Source organism: Hemitrygon akajei, chromosome 3, assembly GCF_048418815.1.
Source record: "Hemitrygon akajei chromosome 3, sHemAka1.3, whole genome shotgun sequence".
Taxonomy (NCBI): Eukaryota; Metazoa; Chordata; class Chondrichthyes; order Myliobatiformes; family Dasyatidae; genus Hemitrygon; species Hemitrygon akajei.
The window spans coordinates 51,866,202-51,892,191 of NC_133126.1; the positions used below are offsets into that span (position 1 = coordinate 51,866,202).

At 37.0% G+C, this 25,990-nt stretch overlaps 2 protein-coding genes across 4 annotated transcripts in view; both read right to left on the bottom strand.

Annotated features, from left to right (window-relative positions):
• The window catches only part of cnih1 (cornichon family member 1), a 29,256-nt gene extending 21,240 nt beyond the window's left edge, over positions 1-8,016 (bottom strand). The window contains exons 1-3 of one of the 2 annotated variants that reach the window (XM_073039868.1): positions 7,861-8,016; positions 7,184-7,252; positions 6,940-6,987 (exon numbers count right to left, since the gene is read on the bottom strand). In XM_073039868.1, coding sequence (XP_072895969.1) covers positions 6,940-6,987; positions 7,184-7,252; positions 7,861-7,941 — 198 coding nt within the window. In that variant the 5' untranslated portion in view covers positions 7,942-8,016. The remainder of the gene's footprint in view (positions 1-6,939; positions 6,988-7,183; positions 7,253-7,860) is intronic. The other variant, XM_073039869.1, reaches the window with a different exon arrangement.
• Positions 8,017-14,655: 6,639 nt separating this feature from the next.
• The window catches only part of gmfb (glia maturation factor, beta), a 32,577-nt gene continuing 21,242 nt past the window's right edge, over positions 14,656-25,990 (bottom strand). For both annotated transcript variants that reach the window (XM_073039870.1, XM_073039871.1), the window contains 2 exons: positions 19,716-19,789; positions 14,656-17,452 (listed from right to left, as the gene is read on the bottom strand). In XM_073039870.1, the coding sequence (XP_072895971.1) occupies positions 17,381-17,452; positions 19,716-19,789 (146 nt within the window). In that variant the 3' untranslated portion in view covers positions 14,656-17,380. The remainder of the gene's footprint in view (positions 17,453-19,715; positions 19,790-25,990) is intronic.

Sequence of the window (25,990 nt, forward strand, 5' to 3'; positions counted from 1 at the left end):
TTGTAACTTTAGTAAATTTGGCTGCTGTAGATTTAGCCCTTTCATCCAAATCTTTAATATAGGCTTCCATAACTCACGAGGCACCACAACAGTTATGGATTGCCAACTCAAAAGTATCCCATTTATCCTAAATGAATTTTCTGTTACCTGCCTATGCTTTCTATTACCCCATCCCTGTGTTTGTCTCTTCTGCAGCAACCTGTTGTGGCTCTTTGTTAAAGCCTTCTAGAAAACCAACTGATTGAGTGAAGTGAGTCTATTAAAAACATTTTGGAGAAATGTATAAAATAACCAGAAATCCTAAATATTTAAAATAATTCTTGCAACCAAAACTCTCCTTCATACCTGTTTTTAAAAAAAAAAATTCCACTGAAATGAATGTGCTTACAGAGCCTATACATGGTCTAATCTGAGCAGTATTCATGATCCTTAATAAAGGTGCTGGGGATGAGATACTGTACAACTTAGTATAAAAATATGGATCCAGAAAACATGTTTAAATGTTTGCAAATGAAAGAGATGAGGAAGTATTTTGTGCCAAAATGGTGATGGGATGTTGAGTTCACGGAGTTAAAAGAATGATAGGTGAAACCCATCTCACATTTTTCAGAGATCTTACATATAAAATTGAAATTCAAGATTGTTTTATGTCATTTCCCATACACAAATGTGTAAATAAATAATTGTTACTCCGGATCTGATACAGCGCAAAACAAACCCCACAAAAGATAACAAACACAATAATAAAAAACACACAAAAAATATAAATACCTAAGATAGCTTATATACATAGCCTGATTGTATGTTCATAAAGTGACACTAAGTTGTACATAAAGGTGACTGACAGGAAGTAATAAAGTAGTGGAGTTAGTGGGTGGAGTTGTTTATCAGCCCTATTGTTCGGGAAAGTAACAAGTCTGGCAGTCATAGTGTGGATATTACATAGCCTCTTCCCTGATGGGAGAGGGACAAATAGTCCATGATCAGGGTGGGTGAGATCCTCCATATGTTATTGGCATTTTTTCAGCACCTTTCTATATACACGTCCTTGAAGGTGGGTAGGCTGGTACCAGTGATGTGTTGGCCAGTTTTGACTACCTGTTGTAAAGCCTTAATGTGCGCCAGTGTAGTTTCCGTACTAAGCAATGATGCAGCTTGTTAGGATGCTCCCTACTGCATACAGGCGGCCCGTTTTTCGAACGTTCGCTTTACGACAGCTCACTGTTACGATAGACCTATATTAGTACCTGTTTTCGCTAACCAAAGAGGATTTTCAATTTTACGTAAAAAAGACGGCCGCTTTATACATGTGTTACCCCAAGAAAGACTGCCCTTGTGCAGGCAGTTGTGTGCGCGTGTGTGTGCATACACATGTACGTATGTACATGTGAACGTGCGTAGGCATGTACATGCTGATTTTTTTCCCCTCCAAATCAATTTTGGCTCGCTCTCTTCCCGATTTTGATAGGTGAAACTACACCGTACATACAATATTTCTACTTTATACAGGCTGTATATTTATCATATCATACCTGCTTTTACTATATGTTAGTGTTATTTTAGGTTTTGTGTTATTTGGTATGATTCGGTAGGTTATTTTTTGGGTCTGGAAACGCTCAAAAATTTTTTCCATATAAATTAATGGAATTGCTTCTTCGCTTTACGACATTTCGGCTTACAAACGGTTTCATAGGAACGCTCTACCTTGGGATAGAGGAGGAAACCTGCAACTGTAGAATGACTTGAGTATGGATGTGCGAAGTCCAACTCTCTTCAGCCTCCTCAGGAGGCACTGGCGAGCCTTCCTGACTGTGTGGGATGTGTTCTAGGACCATGAGAGGTGTGTTATGTGCAGCTTCCACTGCTGTGCAGTTCAATGTAAGGGAAGTGTGAGTTCACCTAGAGTTGATAACCATCTCCTTTGTCCTGTCGATATTATGGAAGGGGTTGTAATCTACAAACACGTTCAAGAGCTAGGAAGTTAGTAGAGATATTGGACCAAATGTCATCCTCCTGTGCCAGAAGAGTCTGATTTTCTCCATTAGAATGTTTTTCAGTATTTTTCATAATTAAATTGTTCAATTGTTGAGATAACTTATTCTGTTTTATTTTAGTTTCTCGTTCATCAGTTGCTGCATTAGAAAAGACTTAAATAAAAGAACCCTCAAACAAATACAGTATCTTGTGTTCTAGGTAACAGCAGAAAGCTAAGGTCAAGCAGAAACCCTGTTCACTGCATGCACAAGCATTGCCAAAATCAAAATGTGAATTGAGAAAGTTATGATGGTGACTACATATCTTATTCACTGACGTATCAATTGTATCATCTCTGAACTGAGTCAACTATCTGGCCGTCATTTATCAGGAAATTAAATATTTCCACAATACCATAACATCAGTCCCATTAGTTAGTCATTCTTTTAAAATGGTGGATCAACATCAGTGCTTTTCCACCCATCTTCTAAGCAGTACAGGTGCCAGAGTCTGACTTTGGTTGGGCACGTAATACTTCAATTTACAGAAAACAATGAAAAATTCATTACTACTTCAGTGAATATGATATAATATTCAAAACTACTCCAAGGTACAACTAGCTGGTCAGTGAGTAAATGCACTGTATGCAAAGGTACAGCAAGATTCAGATCTTGTTTGAGACTCAGATCAATATCAATCCCTGGTCTGTATTAATGTAGTTAGAAAACAACAGCTTGCTTCAAATAGAGAGAAAAAACTGAACAGAAATAACTCCGGAGTTCAGAGTAAGCATGATAAAATAGAATTGCTGTTCAGTTTTAGCCCCCCCTCCAAAAAAAAAAGACTCTATGGATTACAATTTTTGTGCAAAATATTATGAACATAAAAACAAAAATAAAATTTTAAACACACACAAAATGCTGGAGGAACTCAGCAGGTCAGGTAGCATCTATGGAAATGAATAAATCGTCAACATTTTGGGCTGAGACCCTTCTTTAGGGCTGTAAAGAAAGAGGGAGATGAGAGAATAAAATATGGGGGAGAAGGAGAGGGAGGAGGATAGCTAGAAAGTGATAGGTGAAGCCGGATGGATAGGAAAGGTAAAGAGCTGAAGATGAAGGAACCTGATAGGAAAGGAGAGTGGACCACAGGAGTAAGGGGAGGAGGGCCCTAGGGGGAGATGATAGGCAAGTGAGAAGAGGGGAGGGGGTAGGCTTTTTTTTTACTGGAAGGAGTAATCTATATTCATGTCATCAGGTTGGAAGCTACTCAGACTGAACATAAGGTGCTGCTTCTCTACCCTAAGGGTGTCCTCATCGTGGAACAAGAGGCAACTATGGACTGACACATCAGAACATGACTGGGAATCGGAATTGAAATGTTCGGCCACCAGGAAGTTTCACTTTTGTCAGATGGAGTGGAGGTGCTTGACAAAGCAGCTTCACAATTTACGACGGGTCTCACCAATGTAAAGAAGGCCGATACTTTCTTGAAATTTCAACTTCTACTACATGTCCATTTGTTATTCAGCACATCATATAAAATGCTTTCAGAAATTATTTTCCTCCTGGTTTGCAATACAAGAATTCTTTACCATGATTGACTCCTTAGCCAGCTTGATGACATCACAATTTCTGAATACTGAAGACCATCTTTGAGCTTGCAAATGCAGTAACCAATATCAGAAGAGAAGACCATGCCACAAACATCAGAATTTTTAATGGGCAAATTTCTTCATATTTAGTAGAAAACATTATTGACTTGTGTCAGCAACAAAGCCATTTAAAGGAAAATAGATTAAAGAAGAAAAAAACAATGGAAAAAAGAAAACTGTCTAGAAAAGAAAGCAATAGCATACATTTAACACCGAGCAATGTTACTTTACTATGAAATTAGCAGCAACCTTGGGATTCTTCTAGGCAAATCATTTTATGTAGAGATCCTAAAAATTGCCAGTGATGCACAGAAGCAAGCCTCTTCAGGCTGTGTTGTTCATAGCTTTGCCTCATTGATATGAAGGGAATTTTTTAAAAATCACTTATCTTGAATCAAAGACATGACTTTAAACCACTTGCAAACCAGGCTCTTTCTAAAATATGGTGCTTTATAGCACAACGTTTTTGTAAACATGCTTTACAAAATGTAAACATTTATCATTACTTCTTAGTAATTAATTTGGCCCTAAAAGATCTTATAATAGTTATAACCACATATGAATTTTCTGGTCAAAGGATTTTGATGTGATTTTAAATAATGTCTATGGTATTTCTCCTAATTGTGTACATTATAATCTTCATATAACACATAATATTGAAAAAGTTAAAGAAAGCTTTCTTCCTGAATGGCTGCTCAGAGCAATCCAATAGTCAACAGACCATCAAGGATCACCCCATCCTATGCTCTCTTCTCGCTACTACCATCGGGCAGGAAGTACAGGAGCTTTAAGTCCAGCACCACCAGGTTCAGAAACTGTTATTACCACACAACCATCAGCTTCATGAACCTGTGTGAATAACTTCACTCACCAAAACTCTGAACTGATTCTACAACCTAGACTCACTTTCAAGAACTATACAAGTCATGCTCTCAGTATTATTTATTTTTTATTTGCACAATTTTCTTCTTTTGCACAGTGAATGTTTGTTAGTCTTTGTTTTCATAATTTCTATTGTTTTTATTTTCCTGTAAATGCATGCAAGAAAATGAATCTCAAGGTAGTATGTTTATGATAACACATACATACTTCGATAATAAATTTACTTAGGGCTTTTAATGGACTTCAGTAACTTTGAACTCAACCAGACATCAGGAAAAACTCAAAGGAAAGCTTTCTGGTAGGTCACTAGCGTGCATTGATGACAACTATTTTTGGGGTGAATTTGCATAAAGTCAAAATTTTTGTAAGTCAGGTTATTTTCACCTATACCCTCAGAAAATCCTTACTCAAAGCACAATCTTGTTGGTATTATGTTGAAATACATCTCATTTCTATTAAAAACTGTGCTGTAGTTTGCAACAAATCAACCACTGGTTCAATTAGCAAATGACATATAGTATAATTAAAATCCTATTAAAATAATTTCAAATCTACATCAATTAGTTTGGTTTAAAAACAATATAATCTGGTCTAATGTACACACGTTAACAGCAGTTTTGGATGAGAGAATGGAGAACTTCAAAAATCTTGAACAAAATAATCAAGCAGAATTACAGAAGAGAATGAGACTATAGCATCATACATGTCCTCTGCTACTACACAAAGGAAACATGGTCACACACATATTCATTGGTAACTAAATAAGATCCAAATAACTGCCTTAATGCACTCAGTATTCAATATGCTCTAGTAATGCAGTGTCATAAACAAACCTATAGAACGCCGAATCATAAGAACAGTTGGAGAAAAGTAATGTGCTACAATGTTCTGACTTAGAACCATGCCCCACTGTTCTCTTCCCCATACATTTCTCAACTCTCATTACAAAAACATAACTGCTGCTGATACCAAACGCAGGATACATTCACTTCCCATCATGAATTCAGTAACCTTTCAAAGACCTGTGGGATCTACTTTACTGGAGACCACTACTGTAGCCATTCTATGGAACACAAGTGACAATGAAGTAAAGGAAACTGAGGACAGTCCCAACAGCCTGTAACAGCTAGTTGCTGTCAAAAGCATGTTTAACTATTTTTAACTGTCCACAATGTTCAGTGATACTTAAAAACAGCTTCAAAACATTTAAATAATTGGGTTGGAAAATAAATTTAGTTAAAATACATTAAATCAAGTAATGTGAAGTGAAATGCAAAATATCTTAACTCCATTCGAATGCTGCTTGAATATTCAGCTATTGCTATCCTAAAGCTACAAGTCTGATGCAAATACTTATAGCTACTTAGCTCATATACTCTGGAATGTAAAATGGGTTTAATGACAAGTACAGCAATGCAGCAGGAGATCAAATGTACTGGCACCAGATTATGAAAGTACCTCCAACTTCCATGCACAGATTTAAGACTGGTGGCATGGTGATAATGCCCAATGCAACTGACCCCAGTCCAAATCATTGTGTAGAGGCAGTGTGGTAAAGAGCCACAAAGTTTATCTTGTTTTAACAAAAGCTTCAGAAATGCACACTTTTCCCACACTGAAGGCAGTACAGAGTAACTTTCCTACAAGGTATATAAGGTGCTCATGCAGAGGAAGTGTGTCTCTAAAGAAAATATTTTCTTCTAAACTTAAAAAAAGCAGGACAAGGAAATACTAGCTTAAACTAAGAGGTACTGGACATAGAAAGATCCTCTAGATAGATTAGGATGTGTGAAACATCCACAAATTATTTAAGAAACGATTCTACTAATGGAAAACAGGGGAACTTGATGACCTTTCTGTAAATAGAGAACAGTATGCCAAATAGTCCCATTATCCATAATTAATGGTCATTTCAGCCAATAACAAAATCGTAAGATTGACATTTTGCGAGACCATTGATTAAAAAGAAATTACATTTGACAGTTCTAAAAGCATTGCACATCTTCTGCAAGTATCTTCTCATTCCTTGAAAGGCAGCACACCAGAATTTCAACATCAAGATGAGTATTTATTAGCAACAATTAAATGCTTCACCATATGCACAATAATGGGTTATGTTTAATGATACTGGGCCATTTACAATAGTCTTTCAGTTAAATGGCCTTCACAATATTTTCATTTGTTTATCATTTAAGGAATCTTTTGATTTTTAAGGTTACTAAATATCATTCTAATTTCAAAATATATTCAAGTTCCAACTGTTCCACTCAGCTATGGATATTAGCACAGGTGGACAAGGCACAAGTTTTAATAACAACATACTGTTTAATTTATTTCTTGCAAATTATCAATTACAATCTGAAAGACATTCACATATGACCACAGGATTTTCTTTAATGAAAGGCATTTAACTAGAAATTAGTACAAACCTTTAATGCCATTTTGACTCTTTTAATCTTTTTGACCTTTACAACTGTCTTTGTACCGAAGAAAATGACAAAAGCAGATTGAAAAAATGTTAGTATGACAGCTGACAAGATCAGTGTAGATTAGCAACAGTCAGAATACAAAGGTTAAGGTAGAATGAATCAACAGACTCAAAAGAAAAATCGTTTAGTAGGAAGAGAAATAGAAAATTCACATATATACAAAATTCACTCCACATTAACTTACAGGATTTAGTGTATTACATTGGTCTATAGGATTCTTGTAGTCAGTCTTCAATTCATCAAATGCGATAATCTGAAAAAGAACATTAACGGTATAACTTACTATCACTTACACCAACATTTTCAGAGACCGTCGATAAATCTAATTTAAACAAAGAAATATAGAGAAATCCAACTTAAATCTATTCTGCATACAACTCCTCTTGTCAGACTTCTTAAATTAAAACAATGAATACATCATCCCGGATCCACTTAAGAAAGCTACAACAATTAATGGTAACACCCTGATGCTGCATGAGCTGCTGAGCTCCTCCAGCATTTTGTGTGTGTTGCCTTGGATTTCCAACATCTGCAGATTTTCTCCTGTTTGTGATGAGACTAATTCAATCCTGTACATGAACTAACTATGCCGTTCTAGGAGTGAACAAGTCATAACGAGAAAGCTTTAAACACAGGGCGCAGATGATAATATTTTAATAATGATTTACTACGAAAGTGAAGAATCATTATCTTATTTTGACGTTATCTCCTCAGGCCTGACAATAGGTGTAAACTATGGAGGCCAAACTGAACCCAATACAATCACACGCCCTTCCACTTATCTGTGAAATAAAAATACACAAAACGACTCCTCCAGGAAAAAAAGGGCAGGGACCAAGATCAACATAATCGGATACTCACATGCCAAATGGCAAAGAATATTAGAGCAGCAGTGAGTAGCAGTGCCAACATGTAACAAAAGGCCGCGAATGTAAACGCCATCTTGGCTGAGGGCAGGCGCCACTTGCCGGGTGTGCGGCGCGCGAAGACGGGGTCTGATACGTCAACGCCGCGCCGTCACGTGACGTCCACAGCCCCGCCCCCCGGAGTTCGAACCGCCCCTCGCGCGCGGGCTGGGACGACCGGCGATGAACCGTGTCTGCGGTGACGGCGAGAAAATACAGCTTCAACCCTAACATTTACTGCTAGGTTCAGCAGACTTACTACATACAAGAGAGATCTCAGATGCTGGAAATCGTGAGCAAACAAAAAGACACACACACGCCAGTGCTGGAGGAACTCCCCAGGTCAGCCAGCATCGAGGGAAATAAACAGTCGACGGTTTCGGGCCGAACCCCGTCGTCATTACTGAATGACTCCTGGTTAACTTCCAGCAGAAAATTACTGGAGCTAAAGAACAAGTTGTGAAATAAAGCAGAAAGCCCAGGAAAAAACTGGCAGCCAAAACGTGGGTTCGGTGTTTTCATGGCCATTGTAGCTTAAACGCACAAGGCATAATCCCACAGGCTGCCAAGAATGTGGGTGAATTTATTATAGATATCTAGCCAATGGCCACTGGAAGAACCTAATAAGCATGACTAATCCTTGGTTTTAGCCCACACCAAACCACTCAGCCCTGCCCTGCTGCTGAATCTGATTGACAGACCTCTCATATTCCTACTAAAAGCCTGACCATGAAGAGCTTCAATCAAAAATCCACAACCTCCTATTCACATTTGGGAAGAGAAGGATGTACCAGGGCACTTTATAGATGTCACAATCATGACCATCTATAAGAAATGAAACTATTCTAACTACTGTAGTAACTACAGAGGTCTCGCTGCTGCCTGGCACAGGAAAATTCTTTGGTTCCTCCCTGTGGCCAAGAAGTTGCTCTTTGAATCTTACCATATAAAAGGTAAAATCTGCAGATGCTGGAAATCCAAGCAATGCACACAAAATGCTGGAAGAACTCAGCAAACTAGGCAGTATCTATAGAAAAGAGCAAACAATTGACATTTCGGGCCGAGACCCTTCCTCATAACTCGTGAAGGGTGTCCGCCGGAAAAGACAACTGTTTACTCTTCAAATCTTAATTGTGGATTTTGCCCATTAGAGGCATCTTGTACAGGGTTGTAACTCATAGAAAAATGTTGAAAGAAGTTACCACTTTACATGCTGCTCTTAAACTTCAATCAAACTTTTGTCATTGTTCATCAGGAGGGACTCCACACCACTCTCAGTTATCTACCCACTTGGCCCTTACATTTGTTTTATGGGCCACCAGGTCCAAAAACTGGACCAGTTTCATGAAGGCTAGAGTCAAATAAGCCAACACCATTAAATCCCATAACCTTTGATGCCCTGACTAATCAAAAACCCATCATCCTTCACTTTAAATATACCCAATGACTTCATGATTGTGGCAATGAATTCCACAGATTTATCACTCTCTGACTAAAAAAAAATCTTCATTCTAAAGGGAAATCCATATATTCTGAGGCTGTGCCTTCTGGTTCTATGATCCCCCATAACAGGAAATAACTTTTCCATGTGCACTCTGTCTAGGCCTTTCTATATTTGATAGGTTTCAATGAGATCCTCCCTCATTCTTCTAAATTCCAGTGAGTACAGGCTTAGAGCCATCAAACACTCCTCATACATTAATCCTTTCATTCCTGGGATCATTGTTGTGAACTTCCGCTGGACCCCCTCCATTGCCAGCACATTTTTTCTTACAATAGGGGCCCAAAACTGCTCACAATTCTCCAAGTTCAGTCTGATTAATGCCTTATAAAGCCTTAGCATTACATACTTGTTTTATTTATATTTTAGTCCTCTTGAAATGAATGCTAATATTGCAATTACCTTCCTTATTACCGACTCAGCCTGAAAATTAAACTTCAGGAAATCCTTTATGAGGACTCCCAAGTCCCTTTGCACCTCTGATTTCTGAATTTGTTCCCCTTTAGAAAATAGCCTACACCCTTATTTCTTCTATCAAAGTGCATGAGCATAAATTTCCCTGCAATTTATTCCATCTATCAGTTCTTTGCCTATTCTCCAAATCTGTCTGCAGACTCCCTGCTTCCTCAACACTACAATATACAATTGTATATTGTGCCTTCTTGGCCACAAACCCATCAATTCCATCATCCAAACTGTTGATGTATAATGTGAAAAGAATTGGTCCCCAAACACCTATGCAACATCTCTTGTCACCGGCAGCCAACCAGAAAGGGCCCCCTTTATTCCCACTCTTTGCCTCCTACCAGTCAGTCAGTCTTCTATCTGTGCTATTATCTTTCCTGAGATATCGTGGGCTCTTATCTTGTTCAGCAGCCTCATGGGTGGCACTTTGATAAAGGCCTTTTGAAAATCCTATTAAACAGCATACAGTGGCTCTCCTGTGTTTATGCTCAAAGAGTCCCTACAGATTTTTCAGGCAAGAGTTCCCCTTAAGGAAAGCATGCTGACTTTGGCCTATTTTATCATATGTCTCCAAGTACCCTGAAACCCCATCCTTAATAATGGACTCCAGCATTTTCCCAACCACCAAAGTCAGGTTAATTAGCCTATATGTTTCCTATCTACCAGTTCCCACGGCTATCTTGACTATACCTCTTCCCACCCTGTCTCCTGTAAAAATGCTATTCCCTCAGTTCCTTTGTCTCCGCCGTATTTATTCCCAGGATGTGGCTTTCCTTTTCAGAACATCAGAGATGTCCACCTTCTTCAAAGATTGGGGTTTCCCTTCCTCCAACATTGATGCCACCCTCTCCCGCATCTCTGCCATTTCCCAGACATCCGTGCTCACCCCGTCTTCCCACTGCCTTTAGAGTGATAGAGTTCCTCTTTTCTTTACCTACCACCCCATGAGCCTTTGCATCCAACACATCCTTCTCCACAATTTCTGCCATCTCCAAAGGGAACCTACCACTAAATACATCTTTATCACCCCCACTACCTCCCCCCGCACTCTCCATTTTCTGCAGGGTTTTCTCCCTCCATGAATCCTCCCCATTAATCTCCCCCCTGACACTTATCCCTGCATGTGGTCACTGTGCTACACCTGGTCATTCACCTCCTCTCTCACCTGCATTTAGGGCTCCAAATGGTCCTTCCAGGTAGGCAACACTTCACCTGCTAGGATCATCTATTGTGTCCAGTTCTCCTGATGTGGCCTCCTCTACATTGGTGAGACCCATTGTAAACTGGGGACCACTTCCTCGAGCACCTCCACTTCATCTGCCAAAAGTGGAGCTTCCTGGTGGCCCAACATTTCAATTCTGATTCCCATTCACATTGCGACATGTCACACCATGGCCCCCCTCTTGCGCTATGATGAGGCTGCTCTCAGGATGGAGAAGCATCACCTCATATTCTGTCTGGGTAGCCTTCAAACTGATGGCATGAACATCGATATATCCTTATGAAAAAATCCCCCCCCCTTTTTCTATTCCTCACTTTGGTCTCTTACCTCTGCCTCACCCTGGTGCCCTTTCTTCAATGGTCCACTCCTCTCTTTATCAGATTTTTTCATCTCTAGCCCTTTACCCTTCCCACCGACCTGGCTTCATCCATTACATTTGAATTGTCTCTTTTCCCCTCCCCCCCCCCCCACCTTTTTATTGTATCTTTCCCCTTCCTTTCCAGTCCTGAGAAAAGGGTCTCAGGCTGAAATTTGACTGTTTGCTCATTTCCATAGATGCTCCAACATAGTTACTCCAACATTTTGGGTGTGTTGTTTATAATTTCCTTTCTTTTGCCTCCCTCCCTTTTTAAAGAGTGGAGTGACATTTGCAATGTTCCAGTCCTCCGGCACAATTTTAGAATCTTGCGTTTCTTTAAAGATCATTATTAATGCCTCCACAATCTCTTCAGCTACCTCTTTCAGAACCCTGGGGTGTAGTCCATTTGGTCCACGTGACTTATCTAACTTCAGGTCATTAAGGTCCCATATACCTTCTCCTTAGAAATAGCAACTGAACTGACTGCTGCCCCCGACTCTTAGCTTTCAAGAATCAACAAGGTGCCTTTATTCAATTATGACTCTAATGTATTTTACAGCAGTAGACTTCACAATTTTCTATACAAAACTAGCATGTCTTTCATGGATTAAAATTATACAAGGCCAATCTTGCTTCATTTTCTTACTCTCAAAGCAGGGTAGTACTTGAGCAATGAATGATCAGGCCCTGAGTATTGGAGAACAAAAGCTAGGAATTTGTCCACATTTTGCTGAAAGAGGCATCACAGGTAGACAGGATGGTGAAGAAGATATTTGGCACATTGCACTTTATCATTCAGGACATTTGAGTATTTGACTGAGTATACTGGTGGAGTTGTAAAAGATGTTGGTGAGACTACATATGGAGTATTGTGTGTACCAGTTTCATCAACTTTTTTTTTTTGGGGGGGGAAGACACCACTAAACTGGTGTCTTTTTTTAATTCAAAGAGTCCAGAGAAGATTTACAAGGATGCTTCCTGGGTTCATGGGCCCGAGCAATAGCAAAAGGTTGCGCAGCTGGGATTTTATTCTTTGGAATGTAGATGATTGATAGGTGCCGGGTTGAAAGATGAACTCGTGAGCGTGAATGCAGTCTTTTTTCCCACCAGAAAAGAGGAACTAAATAAAAATGAGAGGCATAGGTTTAAAGGTGAGAGGTAACAGATTTAAAACGGGCCTACAGTGGATGGTGTGTTATCAGAATGAGCTGCCATTGAAAGTGGTTGAGGCATGTATAATAACATTCAAAAGGAACTTGAATAAAAGTACGAGTAGGAAGGGTTCAAAGTAAATTTATTATCAAAGAATTGAAATGTGTCATCAGAAACTACTGAGATTAATTTTCTTACAGGTATTCACAGGACCAAAATACTATAAAACTAATGAAAAACTAGACAGTCTGTCAAATGTGCAGAGGATTAAAAACAGTGCAATTGCAGAAAAACTACTAATAATAAATTAAGTAAATAAATACTGAGAACATGTGTTATAACTCTTGAAAGTGAGTCCATAGGTTGTGGAATCAGTTCGGTGTTGAGGTGAGAGAAGTGATCCATACTGGTTCAAAAGCTTGATGGTTGAAGGGTATTAACTGCTCCCCCAGTACCCCCTTCCCAAATGGCAACAGATGGTGCAGTCCTTGATGATGAATGCTGCTTTCTTGTGACACCACTCCTTATAGATGGTGGGAGCTTATCCTGTGATGCACTGAGCTGTGTCCATTAGTTTTTGTAGGCTTTTCCATACCATGCCATAATACAGTCAGTCAAAATATTCTCCACTGCGCTTCTATAGAGCTTTGTCAATGTTTTAGAGGAAATGCCAAATCGGTGCAAACTTCTAATAGAGGCATTGCTGTGCCTTCTTTGAAAAAGGAACTTAATGTGGCAGTCCCAGGTAAGATCCTCCAAAATGGTAACACCAAGGAATTTAAATGAATTAAAACGGTTTAGAAGAGGATAGCCAAATGTGGGCAAATAGGACTTGTATGGTAGGCTCCATTGCTGAGTTGGGCCAAAGGGCCTACTTCCAAGCTGTGTTACTCTTTGACTTTATAACATGAGAACAGGATTAAATGTGGCATCCAAGATGGAAAGTAATTTGCACATTTAAGAAAAAAAATCTTGTAGTTACATGCTAGGGCTTAGTCATCCAATTAATAATGCTTTTTACCGTTACGAAGGATGAACAACTCTGATGGGCAGAAGGGTGCAGAGCTGCCCATGCCCCCCCCCCCCCCTTTTGGAGAATCGCAAACCGTTACTATTTCGATGCTGCTAACAGGAGAGTAAGAGAGACAAAAGAAAACATGCCAGGACAGCTGTTACTGATAACAGCTCATGAGAGAGAGACACTGATAAAGAGGTAAACAAGTTGGAACATCTGCTACTGATAAGAGGAGAGAAGCCATTGATTTACTGTTATTGTCTTTTGGAGAAGGATTGTTTACTTGGTACTATTCTGTTCATTGAAATTCCTCGGTGGACAGCTGGAGTGGGCTGGTTTGATGGGCTAAGTCATTCAAAACTGATTGACACTTGAGACCCCATGAGTGGGGATAAAAGTGAGGTCTGGGGTGACACCCCTCAGACGCACCAGGAGACACACTAGTGAGCATCAGACACCCACGAGAAAGTGTGGGGCATCGGAGACCGAACGAAGGATCGGTAAATTTTAACTCTCAGTGTTTATAGCGTGGCCGGTGGGGGCTTGTGTGTGTGTCCGCCCTTGCCTGGGTGACGAGTCCACCACGGAAGAACGGTCTAGCTAAAGGACGGAGGGGTCATACTTGAATGGCCACAGCAACAACACATCGACGGATCAAGATTGTAAAGGAAGGTTTGCAAGACAATTGCTGTTACTGTTTGCGCTCTCTCTCCAACATTTACAACACATCGACCAACAACTACCTCAGCCTGCATGAACTGAACTGAACTTTATATTTCCATGTGACAATTCATTATCCCCTAGATGACAATAGAGCTGGTTTATTATTGATTACTATTATACCCACACTTTTAGGTTTAGTATTGCTAACGTATATTATCTGTATATTTGCATTGATATTGTTTTGTATATTTTTACTAATAAACACTGTTGAAAATAGTACCACCAGACTCCAACGGACACTTATATCTTTGCTGGTAAGACACCCAGTTACGGGGTACGTAACAACCCTTCTACATGTTTTTAAAAGGTATCACATTTTGTGTACATGAGAATCTTTATTTTGCACCCACAGAAAAAACCAAAAAATATCAATAATTGCATGACATACAATGTAGTTCAGTTACAGTTAACCTTTATACTTACTGCTAGCATCATGCATTTCAGGATACAGACATGTCACATCTCATTTTAGTACAAATCATTCAAATGAGTAGTACATCAATCCGAAAAGCTCCTTAAAGTGGTACAAAAATTGTAATTTTCTTTTATGCAGTTGTAATCCCAATAACAAACTTGCGTTTATAGTGTTAACATAATAAAGCACCCCAAGGCACTTCACAGCTTCAAACACAAAAAAAAAATTGACACAATCAAATGATAGATTAGCACTGATGGTCAAAAGGCTTCCTTTTAAAGTTAATTACAAAGAGGTACACTGAAAGTTTAAGGAGGGAATTCCAGAGCATAGGATGTTAAAGATATTCACTGATGCTACTGCAATTAAAGCACGTGTTTGCAGGAGTCGAACTATAGAAGCATAAATAGTCGGGTGAGAGATTGTAAAGGGACAAGGCCATAGCATTTTGAAAACAAATAAATGTAAAATTGAGGTGTTGCCAGACTGGGAAACTGGGTGTATTAAAAGGCATGAATAAACATTTAATATGATTAAACAAAAACACAGCAAAAATGCTCATACTATACAAGAACATCTTGGCAAGACCGCATTTCTTAATAATTTGACCATTTACTTTTAAGATAACATTGTACATATTGAGCAGTAATTAATTCTATTTTCAAATGGTACAAGTTAAGCATGCAACAAACAAAATGCATAAGGTATATCAAATAATGTATCCCAAGATTAGTATCTATTAAAAAATTGAGCAATATGATGTAAAAAAAATCACTGTGGATTTAGCACAAGACATCATACAAGACACACATTTTTCAGCTAAATGCATTTTGGAATGCTCACTAGAAAAGTAAGAAAAAGAAACTGTAAAAATTATTTGCCAAGATTCAGATGCAAATTGTAGTTTGAACACTTCTGCAAGTCTCCATTAATAAATGAAATTCTGTTTGCAGCTTCCATGGGAAGGATGCCATAGCATTGCAACAATTGCTACTGCAATACATTAAGTACCCACACATGCCTAAGTAACTCAAGCACTGAAAGCATTAATTTCATCATTTAAATCATATGTAACAAATGGAATTCAAGATTTTCTTCTGCAAAATGAAATCTATTTAGCTGATTCCAACTTATTCAAATGGAAGTAGATTATTTGAAATCCAAAACCAAGAGATTAACTCAATGCTCAGTATCCTGTCGTAAACTACCTTACAAATGATTCTTTAAATAAGCAAGATGTTAAATTAGAAATATAGACATAGGAACAACTTAAAACAAAACAAATAGACTGGGGGAAAATTATCACTGAAGGTATCAAACTTAGACTAAATAACCTACCATGAAACCATTTATTCATTCTTAAGCCTTACAGTACATGTTCTAATTCAGTACAATTTGTATAGACTTAACATTTTCAAACATGCTAACTAGAATTAGAGTTGTGTTCCAGAGATTTGATTTTTAAAAAAAATCATTTTTAAAAAATGCCCCTTTAACAGAAAATCAACTAGAAAACTAACTTTCACAGGGAATAAGTTCTAGAAGCAGCCTTGAATACCATTTATGCTTCTCTGCTTCTGCTAAACTAACTTATGAGCAGGGTTTAAAGAGCTGAATGGGACTTGCTCGCTGGAGTGTTGCCTTAAGTCTCAAGGTGGTAAGTCATAAGGCATAGGTAGAGGCAACAACCATAATCAGTTTCTGAGGCATTTAATACTTTGGATTAAATGTCTCCAAATGGACTGTGCTCTGTGGCCATCTAACTTAAAAACAACCCTTCTTATACAAAACAGTAGAAGAAAATCTCCCTCACTGGCTGCCTAGTCTAGAAGGTTAAGTTCGTTATGTGGAATGCCTTTGCCACTGCCAGGATAGTTGCTAGTTTGGAAGATTCTTGTGAAGACACTTGAGACAAAAAATGTGGGTCATGACAGAGAAAAATTTGCAAAGCCATGGAAGTTAAATATGTCAAAAATAAGGTTTTACTTTAAAATAGTCAACCAATACTATTAATTCTTTAATGAATACATATGGTCACATATTGGGCTTTTCAATATTTTTCAAGTTTTGAAGTGTACCAATGAAAACCAATTATGGAATTTATATGGAAAATTCATGAAAGAATCAAGAGTAATAATATACATGACTAGTACAGTCATAGAGTGTTTTAATTTTAAAAACAGTATGTGAAAACTTTGGATAATTTGAAGGATAAGGCAGGGTCAACACAGAAGCCTATTTATTTGAAAGGAATAGGTTTCACACTCTAGTGTGTTTTACACAATAAAATGTTTAGATAAATTCATTAATTGATAATCCTTAAAGGAAAAAGAATGACGATGATTGCTTGGATTATGCTTGAACCAGAGGTCAAAATGACCATACTATCCACGTATGCTCAAAAACTCTGATCTTATTTTTCTGGCTTACACCAAGAACAGAAAAAGGTTAAGTGCTTGATAAGTTAATGTTTTGGAAAACTGCATTCAACATTTTCACAGTGCTTAAATCCAATACAACTTTGAACACAAAGTATAAAAATTACTTAATTTTCCAGTTTATATGCATATTTAAAATTCAAGCTCATGTCATTCATATGAAGTGAAACAGAATACTGTGACTTTGTTAACGGAAAAATCCAAGTTTTTTGCAAAGCCACTCTTCAGTGAAGTCTTCTGTATTTCTAATTTCAAACACCTGAAAGACAAATACACAAATTATTAACAGCTCAGACCAGTCTCTATTGTGAAGTAAATGAACAAGGAACATTGATCAAAAAAAAAGCTTAACAACAGGCTACATTTAAGCAATTCAGTAAAAACATAAATTATATATCATAACAAAGCTCTCAAGATGTGCTCTACTTTAAACTAGTACTAAGCAGTGCTCCCAGTATCCAAAGGAGCAGAAGAGGATGGCAAGGAATTATGATTAATGCCCTATCACTATAATGATCAATAGCAAAATATATACAGGCAGTCCCCGGGTTACGAATGAGTTCCATTCCTGAGTCCATCTTTTAAGTCGGATTTGTACATAAGTCAGAATAGGTACATCCGGTATTATTTAGTGTCAGTCAAATGTTTGTCTTAGTATATTGTATATATTTTACCTTTCTATGCATATAAAACACTTAAGAAACGTATGTATTCGTATTAAATCAGTGCATTTCTTAGTAATAATTGTAGCTTTTATCGGGGCAGGGCTTTTCACATACTCCATTATTCTCACATTATCCTTTAAAATTGTTCCAATCGTTGACTAACTGTAGCTTAACGCTTTTCCAATGACCGATGGCGCTTCACCTCTTCCTGATCGCTTTATTATTTCCACTTTGTTTTCAATCGTGATCATTTTCCGTCAACAGAACAGAAACACTGCAGATTCAGCATCAGCCGCAAGCGGTGGGTCCTAACCTGAGTTCCCCCGGGTCCTAAAGTCCATCCACACTGAGACAGGTTAAATGGAAAAGGGGGCGGGGTCAGGGTGAACATTGTTAAGAAAAATTTAAGCCAAAAACAAAGTTACACCCTCAACACAGTGTTAACGGCAACGATTTAAAATGCTGGACGACGCCGTGATCCGACTCAAAACGGTGGACTTGCATTCTCCTTCCTCCGTTTGTAAGTATGAATTGTTTGTAAGTCAGATGTTCGTAACTCGGGGATTGCCTGTATATATTAATGTATTCAGCCGCACAGTAAAGGAGTAAAATTTAAGAGGCATCCATTTACATGTTTAATAATTGTTACTGAATGCTATTAGAATATTTTATATATCTGGACTTCAGGAAAAAGAAAAAGATGGGCCAACAATATTTTTGGACTCACCACTGTCTTCCAATCTAGAAAGAGCAGAGTAGCAGGTTCAAAAACTGTTCAGAGGCAAATATGTCTTTAGGCAATCAGGGATATGGCAGACAGGAAATGTTTGCATAATTGAAATGATCAGTTGTGTTCTGTTGTGGATGTTGTCTCAATTGGTGCAGAGTGGCCAAGGCATAATGATGTTTCACCTTGATAGGTTTCAGTTCGTAATAGCTTGTATTTCCTTCAGTGCAAATGAATAACAGCTCCTGACGATTGTCTTCTGCTCCATAGATTGCACCAACACTCATTTTTTTAAACAACTTGACGATATTCTGAAATTAGACTTGAGCTGACCAATGCTTCAAAGAACAAGTGGCTTATTTTACTAAAAATCAAGAGCAATGAATATCTGCAGCTGGTAATATTAGCCCAGATATTCAAAGAATAGAAATATTTCAGTCATCTTCTAAGATGAAGGTGTACTCAAGTGCATAACCACAAGAGATTCTGCAAATGCTAGAAATCCAGAGCAACACACACAAAATGCTGGAGGAACTCAGCTGGTCAGGCAGCATCTTTGGAAATGACTAAACAGTTACCATTTCAAGCAATGACCCTTCATCAGACTGGAAAGGTAGGGGGTAGATGCCAGAATAAAAAGGTGGGGGGTGGAGGAGGGATGAATGAATGAGTTTGGGAGGTGATAGTTGGAAAAGGAAAAGGGCTGGAGAAGGGATCTTTGTTGCCCACTCTGGCCTCTTACCTCTTCTCCTCACCTACCTATCACCTTCCCCTGGTGCACTTCCCTCTTCTACTTATCCCATGGTTTACTCACCTCTCCTATCAGATTCCCTCTTTTCCACCCCTTTACCTTTTTCTTATCAGCACCCAGGCTCTTTCTTCAACCCTCCTCCACCGACTTGTCTTCACCTCTCACTTTCCAGCTTGTCCCCCTTCTCTCCCTACCTCTTTTATTCTGGCATCATCTCCCTTCCATTCTAGTGCCAGTGAAGGGTCTCAGCCCAAAATGACAACTGTTCATTCATTTCCATAAAAGCTGTCTGATTTGCGGAGTTCCTCCAGCATTTTGTGTGTAGACTTAAGTACTTTTTCTTTTAAGAAACAAAAAAAATTAAATTCAAAGCTCTCACCTTGGTAATTTTTGCTATATCCACCAATCCAATTTTGCTACCAGCATATATCATCTGCTGTTCAGGCTTGCAACCTAAAATTAAAGGCAGAAAGTAAAGCTTTGATTAGAAGCTACTAATCTTTAAAATCATAGAGGGACTGTTGGGCATTGATAGGTGAAGGGTATTTATTTTACATAGCCCATCCTGCTTTTAACTAAGGGTAAGGAACATATGTATGTCAAAGAAAACTCTCTACACATATATAATCACAATTATAAAGGTTAAGGAAGAGAACAAAAGAATAAGTCGGCGGTCTCAAGATGGCGCTTATGGAGTGAAGCGGTTTTAGTCTTTGCTCCAATCCTTTTACTTTTTTTAACCTACAAACACCCCCTAATTGATCTTTTTATACCTATTCTAAAGGGGTTTAAACGTATGAAATTTCTTTCAACTGTTTGAATAGTTTCAACTCGCTGAAATGTCTAGACCAAAGGAATCGAAACAGAAGAAAGAACCGTTAACTTTAGAAGCAATTGCGAATCTTATGGATGACAGACTTGGAAAACTGGAGAGTAAATTAACTGCAAAGCTTTCTACGTTCGATGAAATTTTAAAGACATTTGACACAAAACTTCAAGCACTTACACTGGATTCACAAAAACAACAATCAAGTATTTTAGTTCTTGAAGAAGCCACTCGCCAGAGAGATCGTATAATTGAAACTTTGCAACAACAGCAAGCTTCGACTTCTCAACTGATGGATCGTTATAAATCTAAAATCACTGATCTTGAAAACCGCTCTCGAAGACAAAATCTCCGGTTAATTGGGATTCTGGAAAAATTTGAGAACAGTGATCTCACTGTTTTTTTCTCCAAATTTTTAATGGATGTCTTCGGCTCAGAAGTACTGGATTCCCCTCTAATAATCGACCGTGCACATCGCATTTCTCGTTTTCATTCAGATTCAAGTTTGAAACCACGACAAGTAATTCTCCGGATCCATTATCCTCATACCAAAGAGCGTTTGATTCGGGCTGCCCGGAAAAAGGGTATGATCAGCTTTCAAGATTTTAAATTCCATATTCTGGAAGACTACAGTCCTGAAGTTTTAAGGGCAAGAATGGCTTTTAAATTGGTTATGTCGGAAATTCATCAGGAAGGCTACAAGCAAGTGCTGTTATTTCCAGCACATTTGAGAGTTACTCTCAAAGATGGAACTTATCGGCTGTTCAAATCTCCAGTGGATGCTCAAAGATTCCTTGAAGAATAACATTTTATTGTTTCTACGAGTTGACTAATGTAATAATTAGTTTATAGATTTGGATCTTTTATAAAATGATGTTTTTTTACGTGATGGCTTACATGTATTTCTTATACACGGTAAAAGTCCGTTTTTGGTTTATTCTGAGTTTGTTTTTTTCATATTATTAATCTGTTAGTTTTGAAAGTAATTTATTAGGGTTTTCTTTTAAGTTTGTATACACTTTTTAATATTTTTAATATTTAAATATTAAGACCTTTAAAAAAATAAAATGTCGTTTCTTCTTCCCGAAAGACCTTAGTGCTTGGAAAGTCACATCCGTTTTGATGTGTCTGAATAAGTTTAAGGACTTTCTTTTAAAACACTAATACAATATTATCCATTTATGGGTTTTATTGTTTTAATTTTTAAAAAAATCCTTTTGTTTTATATATATAATACTAATTTTATATTTTAATTTTTGTTATACCAATCCTTTCTTATAATATGGGTGGTTTGTATCTTTTATTCAACTTTTTTTTGTTTGAGTTGCCGTTTTGAGACATGGGGTAATTTTAGTATTAGTTTGCTTGCTTGCCTCTTTTTGGCTTTTTTCCTGGGGTTTTGAGGGTGGAGGGAGGTGGATTTTTCTTTTTTCTTTTCTTTTTGCTTGCTTTATGCTTAGTTTTACTTCATGGGCTCATATGAAACTACAAAAATGGTTGCAGTGTCATGACTTCTGGTTCCTCCTTGAACTTACTTTCCTCTTCCGGATTCATGAGTTCATCTTTTTTTTAACCATATGTGTTAATTGTAATAAATATTGTCAATATGGATAAGATTATTAATTTTGTTTCTTGGAATACTAATGGTTTAAATCATCCGATCAAACGGAAAAAAATATTCAAAGTATTCCATAGAATGAATGCTAATGTTATCTTTGTACAAGAGACTCATGTAAGGAAGGTGGATAGTCAACGCTTTTTTAGGTTTTGGAAAGGCCAACAATATCACTTGAATTCTCAAGCCAAAGTAAGAGGCGTTTCCATTTTTATAGATTCTTCAACCTCCTTTATACACCATGAAACAATTTCAGACCCACAAGGTAGATTTTTGCTTATTACTGGTCTACTTTTTAATCAAAAAGTTGTTTTAGTTAATGTTTATGCTCCAAACACTGATTGTCCTGAATTTTTTAAGTGTCTATTTACATCCTTTCCCAATTTGAATCAGTACAGGCTGATAATGGGTGGGGATTTTAACTGTTGTTTAAACCCTTCGATGGATAAATCTAAGCCCACCCAAGCTCTTCCGAATAAATCGGCCTCTCTTATTAATTCCTTTATGACTGATTCAGCAATTTTCGAAATTTGGCGTTTTTTACACTCCAATGACAAAGAGTTTTCATACTTTTCTCATGTTTATCATAATTATTCAAGAATTGATTACTTTTTCATTGATCACCGTTTACTTATAGATGTTATCGATAGTAAATATGACTCTATTACCATTTCTGACCATGCACCTTTGAAGCTATCTATTAATGCTAAATCTTGGAGGTTCAATTCTATTTTATTGCAGGACTTAGACTTTGTTAATTTTATTAAACAACAAATTGATTTGTTTTTCTCAACAAATTCTACAGCAGAGATCTCTAGTGGAATTTTATGGGACACTTTTAAAGCATTTATTCGTGGACAGATTATTTCATACTCTGCTGGAGTTAGGAAACGAACTAATTCTAAAATATTAACATTGGTTGATAAAATCAAAGCAATTGATAAGATTTATTCAGTGACCCCCAGCAAAGAACTTTATAAAGAAAGAGTGGAACTTCAAATGGAGCATAGTTTGTTGTTATCCTCTTCGATTGAAAATCAGTTAATTAAATCTAGAACCCAGTTTTATGTACATGGAGATAAGTCTGGCAAATTACTGGCTAATCAATTGAAAACTGCTTCGGTTAAACGACAGATTACTAGGATTCGTAAACAAGATGGCACTCTGACGATCGACCATAAAGAGATAAATAAAGCCTTTCAAGATTTTATAATTCCTTATATCAATCAGAATTTGTTGAGGATTCTTCTATAATAGGTGAATTTTTAAGGAAATTGAATATTCCAAAATTAACAGTAGAGGATAGTGTATTCCTAGATACACCTATTACGGAAACTGAAATAAAAAAGGCTATTTTTTCAATGAATTCCGGTAAAGCTTCTGGTCCAGATGGTTATACTGCAGAATTTTTTAAATCCTTTTCCTCTATACTTTCTCCTTGGCTTTGTAAAATTTTTAAAGATGCGTTAATTATAGGCAAGTTGCCACAATCTTTTTATGAAGCCTCTATTTCATTAATTCTTAAAAAAGATAAAGACCCTATTGAATGTGCACCCTATCGGCCTATATCCTTGCTGAATACGGATTTTAAGATTTTTAGTAAAATTTTGGCTACTAGATTAGAAAATATATTACCTCGAATTATTTCTGAAGATCAGACTGGATTTATTAAAAATCGCTATTCATCTTTTAATCTTTTCAGAAAATTAATTACCGTAGATGTCGGATTATAAGCCGCTACTTTTTTCCCACATTTTGAACAGCTTTGAACTCTGCGGCCTTTAATACGGAGCGGCTAATGCATTATTTTTTTCATGCCGCCAAAAACATTTTGCCTCGTAACAGTAGACCAATAAAATTGATGAGTAGTTCACAGAGGTCCAATGAAATTGTACGATAAATCAAGCGCACTTTCACAATTAAATTATTGTAAATCAGTCATTTGTACTCACCCTCATCAACATGGAAAACACTCGAAGAAAAGCATTGTGCTGCCTTTATGGCAGTTATTTAGTTTATAATATTTTCGCTTAGTAATTCATTTTCTAGTTAAAGTTAGAAGTGTTTTAACTATATTTGTTTTCTGTACTACATCGCGGGATGCTATGACGTCACACCCGGTTTTGCCGCGTCTTGTGGGAAAAATGCCAGTTTGCGATAAACGGGAAGGAGGGGGGGAGCGCATTACGCGAGCGGCATTGGATCTGAGTGAACGCTGCTTTTAAGTTAAAGGCGATCAATAACTTTTCCTGGTAGGCTGCAGTATATATATTTTTTACCAGTCGTTAGGAGATATTGGAATGTTGTTCAGTAAAAAAGTATACGCAACGTATATTTAAAAGTAGCCACGTTACAGGCACGGTTCGAAAAAAAGCATTTGCAATATGTATTTGTTTATGTTACCATATGGATTTAATTAAAAGTTAAAAAATCCTCACGTGTAATATCTTTCTGTGTAAATATCTCATATTACAACGTGGGACACCTGCGGCCGAAAATCCGGTGCGGCCTGTACAAGTAAAAAATTGATTTTCTTTCTAAAATTAGAGCCAGCGGCTTTTAATCAGGTGCGCTCTGTAGTCCGGAATCTACGGTAATATTATTTATACTCCTTCACCCAAAATACCAGAATGTGTCATTTCCTTAGATGCTGAAAAAGCATTTGATAGAGTTGAATGGCCATATTTATTTAATACGTTGCAGCATTTTAATTTTAGTTCAAAATTTATATCATGGATTAAATTAATATACTATAAACCCTTGGCTTCAGTCTTTACCAATAATCAAAAATCTTTTTTTCCAGTTAGTCCGTGGTACAAGGCAAGGCTGTTCTTTAAGTCCTTTACTATTTGACATTGCTTTGGAACCTTTGGCTATAGCCATTCGTGAATCACCTAATATTTTGGGTATTACTCGTGGGGAGGGGACGTATAAGTTATCATTATATGCTGATGATTTGTTACTATACATATCCGACCCTGAGAGATCTATTCCTGCTATTTCGTCCTTGCTTGCTCAGTTTAGTAACTTTTCTGGTTATAAATTGAATTTTAATAAGAGCGAATTATTTCCATTAAATATGCAAGTTCCAATTTATAAAAAATTACCATTTAAAGTTGTTACAGATTATTTTACTTATTTGGGTATTAAAATTACTAAAAAACATAAAGATTTATTTAAAGTTAATTTTTTACCTTTAATTGACCAAATTAAGCAACTTGCTACCAGGTGGTCTCCATTATCTTTGTCATTGGTTGGTCGAATTAATGCTATTAAGATGATGGTATTACCCAAATTCTTATATTTATTTCAAGCATTACCAATTTTTATTCCTAAATCTTTTTTTGATATTATTGACTCCAAAATATCTTCTTATCTGTGGCAGAATAAAAATCCTAGACTAGGCAAAAAATATTTACAGAAGCCTAAGAAGGAGGGCGGTTTGGCTTTGCCAAACTTGAGATTTTACTATTGGGCAGTTAATATACGATATTTAATATTTTGGACACAAGAATCGACTATAGCTGCTTGCCCACAATGGGTAAATTTGGAATGTAAATCTGTACAAAACTTTTCATTGTTTTCAATTTTAGGATTTTCACTTCCTTTTTCTTTATCTAAATTGAATAAACAAATAACTAATCCTATAGTCAAATATACATTGCGAATTTGGTTTCAATTTCGTATATTTTTTTGGTTTGAATAAGTTTATTTTATCAAGCCCTATAATATCTAACTTTTTTTTTCGGCCCTCTTTTATGGATCAAGCTTTTCTTTTATGGAAAACAAAAGGTATAACATGTTTTTGTGATTTGTTTTTGGATGATAGCTTTATGTCCTTTGAACAGCTATCTAATAAATATAATTTACCTAAAACTCATTTTTTTTTAGATATTTGTAAGTTAGAAAATTTTTGTATAATGAGTTACAGTCTTTTCCAAAACTATGTCCATTGGACTTTACAGAAAGAATTTTAGCTCTGAATCCTTGTCAAAAGGGTTTAGTAGCTGTCATTTATAATATGATCATGAAAATACAGCCAGAAATATCAGAAAAAATTAAGAAGGAATGGGAAAAAGAACTTCATTGTCTTATATCCACTGAGCAGTGGGAGAAAATTTTACTATTAGTCAGTTCGTCTTCCATTTGTGCTAAACATGCCCTAATACAATTTAAGGTTGTACATAGAGCTCATATGTCTAAGGATAAACTT